The sequence below is a fragment of the Choloepus didactylus genome, chromosome 14, assembly GCF_015220235.1.
Source record: "Choloepus didactylus isolate mChoDid1 chromosome 14, mChoDid1.pri, whole genome shotgun sequence".
In the NCBI taxonomy this organism is placed as follows: domain Eukaryota; kingdom Metazoa; phylum Chordata; class Mammalia; order Pilosa; family Megalonychidae; genus Choloepus; species Choloepus didactylus.
The window spans coordinates 68,835,964-68,855,835 of record NC_051320.1 but is presented as its reverse complement, the minus strand read 5'-3'; the positions used below and the strand labels follow the sequence as shown (position 1 = coordinate 68,855,835).

The 19,872-nt window shown below is 33.8% G+C and overlaps 1 protein-coding gene across 8 annotated transcripts in view; it reads left to right on the top strand.

Moving 5' to 3' along the window:
- CSMD3 (CUB and Sushi multiple domains 3) overlaps positions 1 to 19,872 on the top strand; it is a 1,408,207-nt gene that overhangs the window by 975,477 nt on the left and 412,858 nt on the right. For all 8 annotated transcript variants that reach the window (XM_037802758.1, XM_037802757.1, XM_037802756.1 and 5 more), the window contains 3 exons: positions 6,908 to 7,024; positions 13,830 to 14,045; positions 15,659 to 15,847. In XM_037802758.1, the coding sequence (XP_037658686.1) occupies positions 6,908 to 7,024; positions 13,830 to 14,045; positions 15,659 to 15,847 (522 nt within the window). The remainder of the gene's footprint in view (positions 1 to 6,907; positions 7,025 to 13,829; positions 14,046 to 15,658; positions 15,848 to 19,872) is intronic.

Here is a 19,872-nt window from a genome sequence, read left to right as displayed (position 1 = left end):
TAGCTAACATTTATTGAACATGTACTATATGTTGGCACTGCTATCTATGCTTTAAATATTAATTTATTAAATCGTCAACATAAGTCTGTGAGGTAATTCTTACTCATCACCACTTACAGATGGTAAAACTAAGGCAAAGGAAGATTAAGTAATTTGCCTTCTGTCAGCCACTAGTTAATGGCAGAGCCAGGATTCAAACCCAGGCAGTTTTGGTCCAGCTTCTATGCATACTTTCACTACTACACTGCCTCCCACCCATTTTGTAAAATGTAGCACTATTGTAGGCTTTAACACTCTTCAGTGATGTCACATATTTATTTTAAGGATTTTGTATAAAAATAAATATAGCTGTTTAAGTAGTTTATGAATACTCTGTATTACTTGGAATGTGTGACTGAAAACAGGATATCACCATTTTCTGCCCTTAATTACATCATATGAAAGGAGTGCTTAGAATACTTAGAATTCAGTTGTTTGCTATGTACTTATTTTCCGAGTTAAAAAATGATCTTTTCTAAATTCAGCTTCTTTCACTATTAACTATGGAAACTTGAACCTCAAGTCAGAAATGATTCAGTAACCATTCTTCATTATCTAATAAATTTGATAAATACCTGTATCAAATTGTCTATCTCAAATCTTAGCTTTCACCATTCACTTCTTTTATTTTATTAGAGACATTGTAGGTTTATAGAAAAATCTTGCATAAAAATACAGAGTTCCCATACACCCCCCTATTATTAATACCTTGCTTTAGTGTGTTACATTTGTTATAATTGATGAAAGAACATTATTAAAATTTTTAACAGTAGTCCATTATTTATATTAGGGTTCACTGTGTTGTACAGTCCTATGCTTTATTTTTATTTTTATTCTAATAATATATATACAACCTAAATTTCCCCCCTCTAACCAACTCAAATATATAATTCAGTGCTGTGAATTACATACATAATGTTGTGCCACCATTCACTTTTAATGAATCTGTTTGTTTCTTTCTCTTGATTCCTTTGGTCTGCTCTCCAAAGAGCAGCCAGAGTAATCCTTTGGGAACTTAAGGCACATTAGGCACTCCCCTGTTCAAAATCTTCCAGCACTTACCATCACAGGAAGAATAAAATGCAAGGAGTTTTGCTTGTTCCAACAGCCCCTAGATGATTTGGGCCCTGACTGCCTCCCACGCTTCATCTGCTTTCACTCTCACTTCATTCATACCACTCCATTCCAGCTATACAAGTCTCTTGCTACTCTTCCAACATGAGAAGTACTCTCTCCACAAACCCTTCCACCTTCACCCCCTTCTTTCTGCCTAAAACACTATTCTCCCATATAGTCACGACTCACTTCCTAATTTAATTTGCTCTCTACTTAAACATTCCGTTTCACTGAATATTTAGAATCATGGTCATGACTCCCTAATTTCATTTGTTCCCTACTTAAACATCATTTCACTGACTATATAAAAATAGTAATCTGTATCATACAACTTATTTATATTTTTTCATAGTGTCACCATTCTCTGATGTTCTCTTTATGCATTTGTTTGTTGGTTGCTTTCCTACCAGAATGTAAGCTGCATGTGCATGTGCCATAACATTTCCTGTTAAATAGATGCTCCATAAATCTTTGTCAAATCAACAAATGACTGAATTATGTGTTCCAGCCTTTTGAGAATACTTAATATTGTGATTTTTTTGTATGTATTTCTGTAATTTGTATATATTTTCTGTGTGTTGCTCCTTCCCCCTGGAAGGTCCTAGCTCTTCCTTCAACTATGTTTATCAAAATCTCTAGCCAACCTTAAAGGGCTATTGACTTGATTATGTCTTCCCTGGACAAAGCAACTGGGCTAATCTCTACTTTTCCTAGACACAATAGTTCTCTACTTAAATACTTCTAATGACATTTTTTGCTACATAATCACTATTGATTCACTGAATCAATATTTATGCTGTGTAGACACTGTAAGAAGACTGTTGAGCAAGAACAAACATTCTCTATGTTCTCAAACTAGTGGAGTTGATAATTGTTATACTCATTTTCTTATTTTCATTATTACATTTTTGAAGTCAGGAACAATATGTTCTTCCTGTTCCTCAGAATATACTTTTAAAATACATTCTCTGACACCAAAAAGATTAGGTTTTCTTTAAAAAATCCAAACCAATTACTAACCACTTTGATTCTATCTCACTCTTGATTATCTCTCCAGCGTTTTTGTTATAACTAAGATTTGAATGGATTTAGGAAAGATTAGGCAAGAAAAGGCTTGATAGCATTGTACATTGACCAACTTGTCAAATGTCAAAGGTGACATATGTGCTACAAGTCACAACGAAGTAATGTTTTCTCTGTACTGGGGACAGAAGGTTGCCATGGGTAGTAAGGGTAAAGTTGAAGGCATAGTCATGAGAAGTAAGGGTGAAGTTGAGGTCACAGTCCTCGTATGAAGCAACCTTTCAGAAACTAGGCTTTGTGAGTGAAAGTGGCTCCCTTGTGTAATAGGTCCTAGATTGCCTAGGACAATCCTTCTTTCATCTTTTATCCTGGCACTCTCTTTTCACTCACAAAGTATCCAAGTTTGTTTGATGAACAATATAGCCAACTTATTTTTGAGGAAATTTAGAACTAAAGAGGTTATGAAATTAGGTTAAGCCATCTAGGTCCTTAGAGATAGACCCTAAAAGTGAACAGAATGGACTTACACCTCATCATTTCCCTTGCTTCTTCAATTTTATTAAATCTTTGGATACATAGGCTTAAGTAGTAAAAGATAAAGTGGATTGAAGGCTAGAATCCAAGAGTTCGTGATCAGCAAGTGTGTAGTAAACAAAAGTATAAACAGTTTCATGTAAGTATACAGAGTTCAAAGTAGGGAGACCTGGAAATAGGAAAAGAACAGAGTTGAGATTAAAAACAAACAAAAAAACATAAAAGGAAATATAATAGATGAATATTCCATGCTCTATTGCTATACTCAAAGCATTTTGACAGGCTAGAAATTGTCTGTTTTGATATAGATAGGTTAACAACTGGCCAGGTTTGTATCATTACCAAGGGCAAGGTGAAACTTTAAAGGCCTGGGCAATTATATGCAGGGGCTTAAGGCTTTAAAGGAAAATGCATTATTCCAAAATTCTAATGGATATTCCAAAACTCTCATCATATGACAAGTTAGTGATCATATGTGGCAAAAGTCAGGGAGCAAACAGCTACTAACCAAGATTACTGTGTATCTGGCTAATTTCCCTCAACAAATGTTTTGAGGTGCCATCATGATTTTGTTTTTTGTGCCACTGTTCTTTGTCCTAAGGTGCTTTTCTTTGCCAGCTGTTTGCCCTCATGTCAAGTAATTGGGTTTTTCATATACATTTATCACTCCCTGGGTTCCCTACAGATTTTGGTGATTCGCTCGAGATATAATTTGTCTATTTCCTATTCGCAAGAACATACAAACCTATTATGTCTGTTGTGTAAGTGTCTGTATCTCAAAGACATATGGCATCAATTAGCAAGGCTGTTAGAAAAAATTGGAATTCCTTCAAAAGAGGTAACATGGTATAAGACAGGCGATCCCTGGCATCCTTTTTAGACATCCTTGTTCTAATGAAATTTACTATATGAATAACCATATATTCTCCCGTACTGACTTAATTCTCATATTCCCTTTTAAAATCATTTATCTTGAATAAGTTTTCTTAATAGATTCTGTTCCCCTTTTTCTTTCAAATGCATGTTAGTTTCATTTTCTATATGAAAATAAAAAAAAAGCCACAACACTCAATTTTTCTTTTATTAATCTTAATATTTTACCTTCTCAAGACTGATTCTAACAGCCTCTTGGGTTTCTTCTTACACTCTTATCATTCTAATAAGAAGGGCCCTTGTTACATGGATATCCAATATTTGAATCCCCCAAGTTGGAGGTTTTTAGGGAAGCAAATATCATTTTGAGACAATACCCAGTAATAATTAAGCACTCATAAAATTAATCTGACTCAAACAAGCTCCCTATTTAACATTAGCATCTATTACTAACTCTTATATCAATGCACATCTGAGTCTCTCATGATTGTTCAGAAGCCAACAATATAAAACAAATACAATTCAAAACATTTGCAATGTAAATGATCTCATTTAGAAAGATGAAGAATTCATTAGGCTGATGATATAATGAGGCTAATGATGCTGATGGAAAAGTGTTTCAATCATAGGCAAAACCATTGACAAATGAGAACTGGAAGAGATAGATCAATTAAAGATTAGAAAATCAACAAGGATATTGACATGTTAGGTGTTAGGTGCTTAAAAGGAGAGTGATTTGAAGTTGAAAGGATTAAGTGAATCTTTTAAAACAGATGAAGTCCTTGAATGATTCTTATACAAATTGATCCATCTTGAGGAGCTACAAAGTCAAACATAAGTGAAGGACATCATACAATGTTATTACTCATTTTCTGTTGGAAAAATAGCTGTAATGTGAAAAGAACTAACACTTCATTCAAGGGTCTCCTTAAGAATATGGACTCTGGAACTAGACTGTTTAAGTCATCTCTGTTCTTGCTTTCTCACTTGTAAACTGCTAATAATTACAGTATTTTTCTCAAAGGGTTGTTGTGGAGTTCACTGAGTCAATATATACAAAGTCTGCAGAATAATACCTGGCACATTGTAATTTCAATGTGCATGTTTGGTTTGGTTTATACTAAGAATTATTGAGAACACAGTTCTATCATAACTTTTATTATATGAAAAAATATATTTATTCTCATATTTTCAACTTTATCTCAACAAAAAAAATCTAAAAAATTTTCTTCACTATTTGCAATAAAACTCCATTTTTAAGTCAGTTCCCTTCAAGGCTTTTTTCCAGTACTATTTATTTTCAAATAATGGAAACTTCCACTCTGTCATAATAATGCACTCTATATTTTACCATCCTGATTATAATCAAAGTAACACTCTGAATCCTCATTAATAGTATATTAGCCATTGGCTAATAACCCATTCTTTCTAAGTATTTTAATGTGTTACTTAGCTTTATTCATTTACCTACAGAATGGCCCTTTAGCTTCCCATCTTCTGAACAGTTATGTGGGTGCAGCTTGCAGACAGAAAATTCCCAAGAAATTTCCAAGAATTAAAAAGCAGGATATTTGACAAAGCACCTTTATTCCACAAAATTTAATGTAAAGAAGAGCTTTCCTTCTACTCATCACACACCCATAAGCACACATATGCACAGGAGCATATATCTGATAGCACTTCCTAAAAGTTTCATATCCCTCTTTTTTTTATTACATTTTGTGTTTTCTGTCCTAATTTACCTCTCTGAATTTTGATCCTTCTGTCCACTGAGAAGTTTATTCTAATGGCTTGAGATATAGACTTTTTAAATGGAGATTGTAAGTTTTTTAATCCAATAGAGTCTATTCACTCATGACGTATCACTCAACATATTTATACTGTGTTCTATTTTGTTTGTTTGACTCTCAGGATGGAGAATAAAATTAATAATAATGTATTAGAAATAAATGGGCATATGTAAGATAGTCTAAGCATTATAAAGAGGGTAAAAATAGGTCAATTTAGCACCATGATTAGCAGCAAAATATAGTGGAAAGGGTATACATATCTCCTCTACCAATCACAAAAGTATAGTACAGTTTTTAAAAAAATTGAAAGAAATTGAAAGGTTCAGTAAGAATAATTACCAATAAAAGATGGTGTAGCCTCTAAACAAGAATCTAGGCTACCAAATCTCACATGTTATTATAATGGTGGTTTTCATCAGGAACCTGGATGGAGTAAAAGAAGTAACAAGGGAGGAGTGGTTTTTAATTTTGCATAAATATGGAAGTCCAAGTCTGTAGGTGTAAATACTTTTAGGAATTGCAGACTTACTACTTCTGTTCAGATCAGTGTAAAACAAGAGCCGGATTGACTTACTTCTTCTCATAGAAATCATGGAAGAGAAAAAGAAAAAACTAATTTTTCGGGTATCCTGATAAATGGAGAAGGATCAAAGCAGATGAGGTGACATGCTGCATTCACGGTTCTTCCTAACCTTGTCCATAACAAGAACCTTAGCATCTCCAGGAAGAGCAAAATAGTCAATATCTCTTCTGCTCCCACTAGAATATAAATCCTAACTTAGCCAAATCTTGGTATCCTCTGATTTTTAATACCAATAATACTGTCTGATGTATGTTAAGCACTGCTATCAGTTGAATGTGGTAGACGACATTGTAAAGTGTGATTCATTCTTGAATAAATGAATATTTAATCAAATTTTAAATTTTTAGCCTCATTTCATAAACATTTATTTTTATTATCTTGGAATATCAGCTTATAAATCTTCCAGACCCCTAAATTCCTTGTTGCTCAGATACTTCCCAGAGAAATGCAGTAGTGCAAAAACAGCCTTCTCAAATTTCATAGCTCACTACACTGTTATAAAAGGAATCCCATACAGAATAAGACATACCCCTTTAGGAATCTATAAGAAACAATTTTGTGTAGTTAACAATTCACTCTCTTAATGCTTAATAAGAGGGACTGCTAAACAATTAATTACTCATGTTTAATTTACAATCAATTTATGCAAGTGCTTACAATTAGAAATGTATAAGATAAGTTCATATTTCAAATTCAGATTTTGAAACTTGTTCTGTATTCTCTTGGGGCCACTATTAAGTCTCACAGACTTTTAAATACCTTTTTTGTCTCTAGTGCTGCAGTGGATGAAATGATTCCTAGTACTGGCAGAGGTCTTTACACACTCTTGTTTTTACCAGGAAGTAGCTTAGGCAGAGTCAGGCTCAACCTATTTCGAAGAGATAAGAGATTTATTTAGCCCCCTCACTCTTACTGTGGCTGATCATTTGTCTGTACTTTGTATTTTCAGCATTATGTGGAGGAGATGTTAGAGGGCCTAGTGGAACAATCTTATCACCTGGATACCCTGAATTTTATCCAAATTCTCTGAATTGTACATGGACTGTGGATGTAACCCATGGAAAAGGTAATATGCCTCATGCAAGATAATAGCTATCTTCTGAATTTTCATTCTATTTTTATTTCATTATGTCCTTTACAGTGTCAGTTCACACCAGCATAAACAGATCACTATTAAAATATGCTAAAAACAAAATTAAATTTGAGTTAAGTGCAGCAGAGGATTATATTTACTTTTGTTTAGTATTATAATGTGTTCATGTTTTTACCAGATTGCTGATATAAAAGATATTTATGTTCTTTTTGTATATTAAACAAATGTTATTTGGAATTTTGATATCAACAAAATGCCAAAAAAGATGGCTTTTGTCTCTGGCAGAGTGTTAAGAGATTGATTTAAAAAATTCAGTGACGTATATGAAGGTGTTCTGAAATGCTGAGACATCTGTTAAAAAAAAAAGTGTATGTTTATGTACACTTGTTTTAAAAATGCTTATGTTTACTTATTATAATTATATTCCCCATATAAATTTATAATAATTCTAGCCATACTCAAACTGCAGATATGTCTAACATGATTGAACTGGAACTATGAATACAATAGATATTAATTTTAATAGATAATAATAAATGTTGTTTGAACAAATAAATGAAAGGCCCTGTAGTAAATTAGAAATATAATTAGTCAGGATAACTACTCAACAATGGGAAAGTGGTAAGCCTAACATTAAAAAAAAAAAAAAAAATTTAAGTATTTACCGAGGAATCTTTTAGAAAGGGTTAATTTACACTTTTTAAAAATTGCTTTTCAGGTGTCATTTTTCTTTTAGTTCTATTCTTATGTTGTTCGGCAAAATAACAAACCAAAAAAAAAAGCAAAACAAACAAACAAAACTCCTACTAATGAGAAATCACTGTTAGCATTTTAAGAAAGAAAGCTTGTGTTTAATAAAATTAAATTCATTGTGTTTTCATAAATGAAATTTGCCTTTGTAAAATTATATATCATTTTATTGGGGGTAAAGATTATCTGGGGATTGTTTTGGTCAGATTTCTGTAGTGAATTTAGAGGATTCCTCAGAAAAAATGTTAAAATGATTATTCTGGTATTGAACAGCACAAATCAGGTAGAAGACTTTGTAAACTGATTTTTGCTGTTCTCTCTAATACAAGGCTATTAGCTGGAAGTTAACCAAAGCATCCCATTATTCCAGTGTGCAGTGGATTAATGGAGTTTAAAATAAGCTTCCTAATATTACACAAGAAAATGTACTGCTTGCTATGTAAATAAAGGTTTAATTAACACTGAAGGTTTTGCATCTTCACAGGTTGCAAGTGTTAATTAAATCTGTATTTACATGGCAAGAAATGCAGACTTACAAGTCTTTCTTTCAGGAACCAACAAAGTTTGAAGTACAACTATTCCAAAGTTATGTCTGAAGTTATATGAAGGATAGTCTCCTAAAGTTGGGAGACCATAAACTCAGCACATCAATTATTTCTACAGTGCTCCAGCAATATGATGAACTGGTCTGATATTGGTACTCCTTGAGAAAATCTGCCCAATTTTTGTACAGTTCTAATAATTTGAAAATTGTTCTGTGACTATTCATCTCTGTTTTACCCTCTGGAACAAGACAAAGATGAAACAAACACAAAACCTAATCCCCACTCCAACCTAAAGCTCATCAAATACACTGAGTTACTATTCCGTGCTCACGCTTCCCACACCTACACCCAAACCCTTACCCCAAGCCTTTTCTTCACAGACCAAACAGTCCCAAGTCCTTTAATTCTTTATCATATTATTTTCATTCTCACCACCATTCTGATCACCCTTCTCTGAAGGTACTCCAACATATCATGTCTCTTTAAAATGGTTGGTTTTTCCAAACACTGTTTGGTATGGTCTAATTTTGCATATTATATTTGCATTAATTAAGCCTAAATCTGTTTTTATTTACTCTTTAGCTGCCATATCACACTGCTAAATCATAATATGTAATATGTATTGTATATATGTAGTCAACTAAATCATTTTTTTGAGAGTACTGGGACATCAAAGTGCAATTAAGGCCAGTCCCTAAAATTCTATAATTGTACAATTGATTTTTTTCTATCTTCAATATATTCTTTTTCTATCTTTCTATATTATGCAGGCTTTTATATTCACTCTTGTTGTATGCATTATTTTGATTTAGATCCAAAGTTCTTTTAAGATCATTCTGAATCTGGAGCCTCTCACCCAGTGTTTTAGCTAGCTCTCTATTGATATCTTTTCTGATGTTTTGAAAGATTTTCTGATTATGAAAATATTGCACATTAATCACAGAAAATTATTAAAATGACACTTAAAAAGATTTTTAAAATTACCTTTAATCTCACCAATCAGAGTAACTCACTGATAACATTTTCTTGTATTTCCTCCCAGTTTTTATTTATACATAGTTGGTATCCACACAACTGCGAACATACTGTGTATATCTGGCTTCATGGTCTTCTAGAGTCATTAAAATTATAAACTAAGAATTTTCCTAAAAAAGCATGATCTTCAGAACTTTAAAGGGGTTTATAAGAATCTTAACTAGGACAGATTTATGGATATAATTATTTAAGAAATAAAAAATTTCAAACACACCACAGGGATCTCTTCCCTGTTTAACATTAAGTCAAGGTGTTTGAATACATGTAACTGTTCAACAGTTTCAAATTCAGTTAACTACAGCCTATATTGCTCCTTGTTTACAATAAAACCTATCTTAGTTTAATAGTAACGATAGTACCACAAACCAAATGGCTCAGAACAACAGAAAGTTATTGTCTCACAGTTTTGGAGGCTAGAAATCCAAAATCAAGGTGTCAGAAAGGCCATGCTTCTTTTGATGTCTGTGGGGACAAATCCCTTCCATGCCTCTCTCCTGGCTTCTGAAGGTGTTTTGCTGGCAATTCCTGCCATTTGCTCTTCTTATTAGGATGCCAGTCACGTTAGATTAAAGGCCCACCCTACTCCACTAAGACTCATTTTAACCTGCCTAATTCTCTGTAATGAACCTATTTCCAGATAAGGTCACATTCGGAAGTACTGGGGAGTAGGATTTCAACATATCTTTTTGAGGGGCACAATTCAGCAATACCATAAGAGATTGTTCTTAAATATAGTACATAAAACAAGATACTAGTTATATATAGTCTTCTGGAGGCCCTGGGGGGAAAAAACTAGGTCAAAAATACCTTAGAGGCTCTTAGAGGTGGAATTGTCCTTAGATAAAGCATAGTAAAATTCTTTAAGTTTACAGATGAAAAAACTGACATGTGTTCAAAGAGTTAAAATGGACCCTGAATGTAACTAAAACCTAGATATTACAGAAATTTTGACTCAACCCAAATGTTTTTTTTCATATTTTCTTATCACCTCTTTACTGTTGTACATAAATAAATAAAATTCTAAGTAATTTTAAAAATGAGTCAGATTCATGACTGTAACATAAATAATTCATCATGAATTATCATTCTTATGAGAAAGTACTATAATGTTAACACAACTGACTTTTCTCACCATTTCTCAGATACTCACTGTCAGCTTAGGATTCTAAGTTGCTTCTTCTGTCCCACCTTTTCAAAATGTCTATCCCAAGGGTTGCTCCTCCCCAAAGTCCTGCTGATTCTCAAATTTCATTGCCTTCAGAAGCCTCTACTGACCCTTTTGAAAAATTAGTAACCTGTATTTCAATGGTCCTGTATCAACTCATATTAACCACCTTTATAGCATTTAGCAGAATGTTTTAAAATTTGGGTTTATGTGTCTTTTCCCTCAGATAGACCAAGAGTTATTTGCAGTCTTATAAGTCTTTTTATTCCATAATGCCTAGAATATACAATATCCTTACCATCATTTCCTTATTTGAACTTTTAGTGCAGCTTTGAAGGTCTTAAGTTGTTCTTTGCAGTAGTGAAAACACATTTCACAATTTAAGCCATAACCTGATAAACAGCAACCTCTTTTTATAAAATGGATGGCTTGAGCAAAGTGACATGAAAAAAAATTAGCCCTCATTTTGAAGGATTGAAAATGACAACAGCTAACAGTTACTGAACCCTCCTCTGAGCCAGGCACTGTGCCAAGTCATTACCATATGTTGTCTCATTTAAATTTCAAGATAACCCTGTTAGAGCCCATTTTACAAGTGGGGAAACTGAGACTCAGAGAGACTAAGTAATACTTGGCAGTGGTATTGTTTCACCACTAACAGATTTTTTTTAATTAAATTCAGTTTTATTGAAATATATTCACATACCATACAATCATCCATGGTGTACAATCAACTGTTCACAGTACGATCATATAGTTATGCATTCATCACCCCAATCTATTCTTGAACATTTTCCTTACATCAGAAAGAATCAGAATAAGAATAAAAAATAAAAGTAAAAAACAACAACCAAATCATCCCCCCCATCCCACCCTACTTTTCATTTAGCTTTTGTGCCCATTTTTCTACTCATCCATCCATACACTAAGTAAAGGGAGTGTGATCCACAAGGTTTTCACAATCACACTGTCACCCCTTGTAATCTACATTGTTATACAATCATCTTCAGGAGTCCAGACTACTGGGTTGGAGTTTGATAGTTTCAGGTATTTACTTCTAGCTATTCCAATATATTAAAACCTAAGAGGTGTTATCTATATAGTGCATAAGAATGTCCACCAGAGAGACCTCTTGATTCCATTTGAAATCTCTCAGCCACTGAAACTTTATTTCATTTTGTTTTGCATCCCCCTTTTGGTCAAGAAGATATTCTCAATCCCATGATGCCAGATCCAGATTCATCCCTGGGAGTCATATCCTGTGTTGCCAGGGAGATTTACACCCCTGGGAGTCGGGTCCCATGTAGCGGGGAGGGCAGTGAGTTCACCTGCCAAGGTGGCTTAGCTAGAGAGAGAAAGAGAGAGAGGGCCACATCTGAGCAACAAAGAGATACTCAGGGGGAGACTCTTAGGCACAATTATATGCAAGTTTAGCCTCTCCTTTGCAGTAACGAGCTTCATAAGGGCAAGTCCTGTGATAGAGGGCTTGGCACAATCAAACCACCAGTCCTCAATGTTTGTGACAACATCAGCTTCAGTCCAGATGAGGAAGTCCAACACTTCCACATTTTCCCCAGCTCTTCAGGGGGGCTCTGCCCAAATTACTTTGGGATACCACTAATAGATTTTCAATTTTCCCAGATTAACTCAGTGTGTATACAGATATACACACACACACACACACACACACACACACACACACACACATATACATATATCGGAAGAAGCACTTTGTTCTAAAAAAAACTACAATTGTGTATACATAAATTTTTTTCAAGTCTTTTCTCTTTCTAATCTTATGTTATTTAGTTTTTCTTAGGTTTTACTCTACAGCTGAAATCAGACTAACTTATTTGAACATTCCACCTTAACGGTATTCTGTAAATTTAGACAGCAACTAATCAAGATGAAAAAGAATCTTTTCCTTACCATGTTGACAGCCAATTCCCATTTACATCTTGCTCATGGCAATTACCACTTTTATAGTGAAGAACATTTGAAAGACAGAATCAATTTCTGGATGCCCTCTAAAAGGACTCTGGTATTATATATTTTTTTAAACAATTGGGATTCCAAGAATTTCCAGCATTCAGAACTAAAATGTAGAACAGTGTTAAAGAAAATTACTGTTGGTCTTTAGAATTCCTCAGAACAGATTTTGATGATGTTTTTAGGTAAATTAAAATAAAAAAGCATATCAGTGGAAGGTTGCATGTGGATTCATCTTTTATTCTATATGTTGCCTTACAAAAAGAACATTGTTGGATGTGTTTGTGTGTGCACACATACATTGCATACATACAATTGCTAGCCTTGAATGTGTGTTCTAGAAAGTATTTTTAAAAACTAACATGAGACCACAGTACAATACCACTACACACTCATCAGAATGGAACAAATGAAGAAATAAAAAATTACCAAGTGTCAATGAAGATGTGGAGCAACCAGAGCTCTCATACATTGGGTGACCCCACTTTGTAAAATTGTTTGGCAGTACTTACTAAAACTGAGCACATATATTCTCCATGACATGGTAATTCCACTCCTAGATTTCTATTCAACATAAATAAGTTCATATGTTCACCAAAAAATATGTACTCCAATGTTCATAGCAACACTATCTGTATTTCTGCCAAATTGCAAACTACCCAAATGATTATCAACACTTGAAAAGATAAATTAATGTGATATGTTCATGAAATGGAATGCTAAACTATTCATTACTGAAAGTAAATGTCCCACAACTACACACAACAGAGATGAATCTCATGTACTTAATATTAAGTAAAAGAAGTCAGACCAAAAAATGCTATTAGAAGTTGAGAGAATAGTTAGTTACCTTTGGCAAAGAGAAGTGACGGAAAAGTTGCATGAAGGGGGTGCTGGATATTACTATGCACTGCTTTTATGTTGTTTGAGGGGATTGGAGAAGGCAGTGAAGACATGATGAATAATGTTCACCAGAAAGCTTCACTTCTATTGTAAAAAAAGATTTATTTTCCTTGAAATTTTCAGAAAAGTCAGGTGATTCCTTTTCAGACATTGATTTTTAAATTTTGTTTCCAAACAGTTTCTAAGACATGACTTACTATATCTCTTATAAAGGAACTGAAGGAAGAAAGTCAAAAGAAGGATGATATTACATTTTTTGAATAATTTATAGCTGTTCATTTCATTTAAAGAAAAAGAATTATAAAGAAAGTCCAAGTTTCAGTCAGTTTCATAATGCTAGATGTTTTATTGATCTATCTTGTAAGGCTAATTTTCCTGTTTTTCTCAATAGGTGTGCAGTTCAGCTTTCACACCTTTCATCTGGAAGATCATCATGACTATTTACTCATCACAGAGAACGGCAGCTTCACCCAACCCCTGGCACGCCTAACTGGTTCAGAACTTCCTTCAACAGTCAATGCTGGTCTCTACGGAAATTTCAGGGCTCAACTGCGCTTCATTTCAGATTTTTCAATATCATATGAAGGATTCAACATTACATTCTCTGGTGAGGAAACAAACAAACTAAAAAAGATCCCTCAACAACTTAAAAAAAATATCAGTTTTTAAAAGCGTGAGCATCACCTGTGATAAAATAGAGATGGAAAATAACAGAAAAGAAGAAAAATAAAGAGAAAGCAAAGGAATATGAGTCAGCTGGTTTTAAGGAAAGTTTTAAATACTTTGAAAATTATTTATAGTAATAAAATAAGTGGTGCCTTTAAACAAAAGGAAAAAATAAATTAATTTACTTAAAATCTATTAGAAGTACATAAAACATTATTTTAACTTACACTCCTGCACAAATCTAACAAAGGGGAAAACTAGCTGAAATGCCTAATGAAGGTAAAATGAAAAATCAAATTTTTATTTTAAAACTTTCAGTTAGATTCAAAAAAGAAATGTGAATTAAATCAGTAATATTCTAGTAATTAATGTGGTTATCCCTTTCTTCTGAAATAACTTCATCAATAGACAATATTATGACTTGAATTCCAGAAAAAAAAATGTTTTTATAAAAACAAAGAAAATAAAAATGATTACTGCCACTACTCGTATTGAATGGAATAGTGAGACAAATAGTTATTTCTCAATACACAGACAAATTAACAAGTAAATCTTATACCAACTTTCTAGCATTAAAAGTGTAATATTACAATTTACTTTTATAACCATATAAATGCTATTCTTGTTCTTAAACTATTATTTTAGTATTGACTTGGATGGAAACTCTTTCTAATAAAATAAGGCATTTCAGAATGAATAGTAAATGAGCATAATCAATTTTAACACAGAATGTATAAAAACATGCAAATAAATTTTAAAAATAGATAATCAAAATGAAGAGATCCCTCTTGTCTATTACAGACTTAGCAAGTACCCTAGGTACTCTAGGTATATTTTTAGCTAAGCTACTTCTTAGTACTGTATATAAATTATAGTATTGTTTAATTAATTTTACTTTCTAATCTGAAGAGTGAATATTTGTTCATTTTATGGTATTCATTCATTACGTGGAGAAAATATCTGTGCAATTCTATAACATAATACTTTTCATTGTGGGTACTTCAGTTTTATACAACCTCCTGCATCTAAAGTCACAAGTTTTTCAATATACGAACTAATTGAACACATTGTATACTAGCATCAAAAGAGACTTTGTCATTTTGACAAAATAACATTAAGTAAAATTCATTTCAAAAGTGTAAATGATTTCATTCCAAATGTTATTTTGTGTCTAAAATGCAATCTATTAAACCACTATTAGAAGTCAAAACCTATGAAATAGAAATTATTTCTAATGCAAAAGAAAGAATATGAGATAAATCAGCCATATTTCAATTTATCATTCAGAAGTTTACCTTTCCTCACTTATATTGAATTTCACATATAAAAGTATGCATCATTTATCAGATCTTTCACAAAAGAAGAAACTTAGGTGTACAAACAGCATGTACCTGTAATTATATACATAGTCAATTTTATTTATATGACTAGGGTCTAAAAATATATAGTTTGAAAAAAATAGGAATATACCCTTAAAAGTGATAATGATCCTTCTCTTTGTTCCCCCCCTTCTCTACTTCTGGGGTATGGGGGCTCTTTCTCCTTAATTCACAGAATATAATCTTGAACCATGTGAAGATCCTGGAATTCCTCAATATGGTAACCGAATTGGATTCAGCTTTGGAGTTGGCGACACGCTGACCTTCTCATGCTCATTGGGTTATCGACTGGAAGGCACATCAGAGATCATTTGTCTTGGTGGTGGCCGACGGGTGTGGAGTGCACCTCTGCCAAGGTGTGTGGGTACGTGGTCAGCTGCTTTCATTTGCTTGTATGTGTAGTCACTGTCCATGGAGTTGCATGGTTACACACCCTTCTTTCTTATAATCTGTTGAATTTATTTTTTGTTTCATGAGTTATTTCAATTGTTTTTCAACTTGGCAATTTTCTACACCTCAAACTAACTGATTTCTCAACTGCTCCATTCAAGCAACCATGCTTCTAAATTTGTTTTCCAGTGATGGGGATATGGATAGAATAGGTAGATGAGAGAGAGAGAATGGGAAAGAGAGAGAGAAGAGAAGAGAGAAATAGATATAAAACTGTATTTTGAGCTCATAGAAAATGGAATTATTGAAATCTGTTGATAGTATATTCTGACTGAACTTTTGTCAATATTTTACAGCAGAATAAACTTGCATAAAAATGATTGAAAGGGAAAATGTGTCTGCGGGATACTGATTACGTGCTTCGACTTGGCGGGCCTGGGCTAGGGGACCTGATCAGCCCCTGGGGAGGGTGGTGGGCACGGGCGACAGCGCCCTCCACTGCCCCCCAGGCCTGAGAAAGTGAGGCCGGAGGCAAGCCCCATTTCCTCACCCAAAATACCACCGTTAGGGGAGGCTTGCCGGAGGGAACCGCCTTTTCCCCACCCCCTTATCTTGCCCGGACACTCCCCGTTGCCGGTGCAACTCCCATCACCACCAGTGCGCATACATTGTTGCCAGACACCGTTGCCAGAGCAACTCCCGCCCCTTTTCAAACTACCTCCGTGCCCTCTTAGAACCAATCCTAACCTCCGCACCCTCTCAGAACCAATCCTAGCCTTTATCCCCTCAGCATTGGCTTGTAACAACCCCCGCCCTCTATGCCAGCCTATATAACCTGTGCTCACCCCTAATAAACGCTCTTGGCTTTACCCCCCCTGAATAAACCCCCCTTTTGTTCTACCCCTACTGGAGGAAGAGTGTCTTGTCTTTCCCTTCTCGCCGCCCTCCACACCTTGCACGCCTCCGCCGGGGACCGGGCCCAGTCCCCCGCCTCGCCCTCGCCTCCGGGAAAGAGCCCCCGCCGCCGGTACCCTCCGAGCAACGCCGAGAGCCGAGGGTTCAGCAACCGGCCGCCCCCCCCCCCAGACAAATCAACTGCGACCGCATGTGTCAAAAAAAAAACAAAAGAATGTAAGGACTTTTATTGACCAAAACGTTTATTGACCCAATACATACAGTCTATATAATTCATCTTTTATGACAGATAAATTGAGATGGCCGTTCATTTCATTTTGTGAAATAAAGAATAGCAATAAAGTTTTGAAAATTTGAACTAGCACCTCAACCTTTGGAAATGAATGTTATCATTGTCAAAGGAAAACAAAAAAAAGCTTTCAGTAGGAAAAATAAAGGACTTTTTCACCAGGACTTGTGATTCCCTATCTAAATTAACAAATAGGAAGGCAAGAATACTTTCTGATCATCAGCTTTTCTATTGTTATCAGTATTTATTTTAATGCTACAATAAGATGCAAACTATTTTTTATGATTCTTTCATGAAGTTATTAAAACTCTCACAAACATTTAATGTGAATTTTCTTTATTTGTAAAATTAACTATATCTCAAATCTGTTAGTTATCATATGCCAAAAAACCAGCAAATTTGTAGAGATTTGATTTCTGATTCAAGCCCCTGGCCTTTTCTCTAAAGGCAAAATGACTCCACAGATGAAGATAAAGAGTGAAGGAAAAGATGTTCCTTATGCTTTATTGAATATACTGACCAATCTATTCCATGTGGGGATCCCTGTGAAGCCCCAAATCAAACCAAAAGTTATGATCCTCCAAACTAATGATGGGTCTGAAGTCTTGTATAGTAATGAGATTGTTTTCACAGCCCCATAGGGTTATATAACAGATGAGATGTTCTATATCGATGAAATTTCTTTTTAAAATCACAGGCTTTTATAAAAAGGCACAAATAACCAAAGAAACTTGAAGTTGGAAGGTGATGAGTGATACTCTCACATCTTTTCCAAGAAGCTATGTAGAGTGCATTCCTTCTGGGTTTTTTCCCTGATGTTTCCAGATGTGGACTTCTCCTTACCTGAATTGCTCCCAATTCCATTTTTATTTGATCTGACTTTATATCTAAAGGCTAGTTTGTAAAAACCTTAAGAATAGTCCAAGTGAGGACTACAGAATCAGAGTGCCTGGGTTTATATCCTGTTCATTTGATATTGGGTTCATTCACTTTCATTTTTCTCATCTGCAAAATGGTTACCAATAGTAACACCTAATTCCAAGTTGTTATGAGGATTAAATGGAATTAGTAAGGTCAGTAGAGTGCACAGGCCTTGGAGTTTATATATTATGACAACTCTTATTATATGGAATATAATCTGTGGTCTATCCAGACCATCAATCTAGTTTATAAAACCAATTATAGTAGGGATCAACTTCCATTTTATAAAACTCTAAGCCAGTGAGAATCTGCTAGGCTTTTTCATATACAGTTATCTCATTTAATTCTCACTATAATATTGTCATTATTATTCTCCTCATTTTTCATCAAAACAAACAAACAAACAAAAAACCTGGAGATTTAGAGATGTTAAGTAACTTGCCAAATATCACCAAGGAATTATTGGCTCTACCAGGATTGAATTCAGATGACTCATTCCAAAGCTCAACTTTTTCCCACCAGTTGGTTTAATCTCAATAGGGCCTAGGAAAGGTGAATCCAGAAGGATTCTAAGTCATAAAGAGTTCATATTTTCTCTCAAAGTGTTAAATATATACAAGGTTGTCACACAGGTTGAGAAGAAATTGTTTACATGTACATTTTTAAGGTTTAGTACACACTTAAAATAGATTTTAATAAATGAACTTATAAAAATCTGACTTCGCAAAGAAAGTTACCTAAAGTTAGTTTTGTTTTTTTTAAAATATTTCTCTGAGAGTTCTTTTGTTTGTACCTAAATCTTTAATGGAAAGGATGAAAGAAAATCACCCTGTGGACAAATGTGGAAAACAAAGTTATTGCCATGGGAATATTTCTCCCATTTTCAAATTAGCTGTGCTTGCTTTTAAGCTTATTGAAATTTACAATTAAGTCTATTGACTTTAATGAGTTCAACTGTAGGTATACATACATTTAAGTTATAAGATACGGAGAAATATTCTTTGAAATAAAATACATTTTTAAAACTTTACTTCTCCAATTTTCTTTGAACTTCACTTCTTTGCCTATATTTTTAAAAGTGTGTTTCTTTTTATACTTCTTGTTCTATTTATGCATATGTATATGCCTCTTACATTATCTATTCAAAGTTCACCATCTTTAGTTACATAAAATGCACATTATTTGTAAGCATTCACATAAGGGTGTACCCAATTTTAGTAATAGTTTATTTGGGCAGTTTTCATTTCTTCTTAGATCCTTTGTGTTTTTCACTTCATATATATCTAACACCAATTGTCTATTCTATACTTGCTTGAAAATCATTGTTTAGTTCTCATTTCCAACCTCATGGAACACTTATGTTGTAGACAGTAGCCAAATTGTAAGTAGATTGTAATCCTAAAGTTTGCCTCTATTTCAGTTATTTGGAATCTAGACTGTCTTTTTCTCTGGCACAAGTTTCCAAATGATGGATACATTCCTGGAACAAACCAGAGATGAGGTTTTAAATTTGATGTGAGGTATAAAACTGATACTAACGTTTAGTAAAATGACTTTGGTATACATAGTTATATAAGAAGATGTCTGACTCTTTAAATAGTAAAACAAACTGATAAAGCTAATTTTGGATACATACCTTTGTTTATTTTTGTTTATTTTTATTCTATGTTTAATTTTCATTGTATGTTTTGTGTATAAGTTGATTGTGTCTTTCAGTTTCTTTTGGTAGAATTTGGTAAAACTTATCAATTCTGGCCTCTTAGATGGGTAATAATAGCATTCCATTAACCTCTGCATTTATTCTTTCAGTTAATATGTTAACAAAATAATAAAATATAAAAACACTCTAATATGGTATTCTACAAGTTATAGAG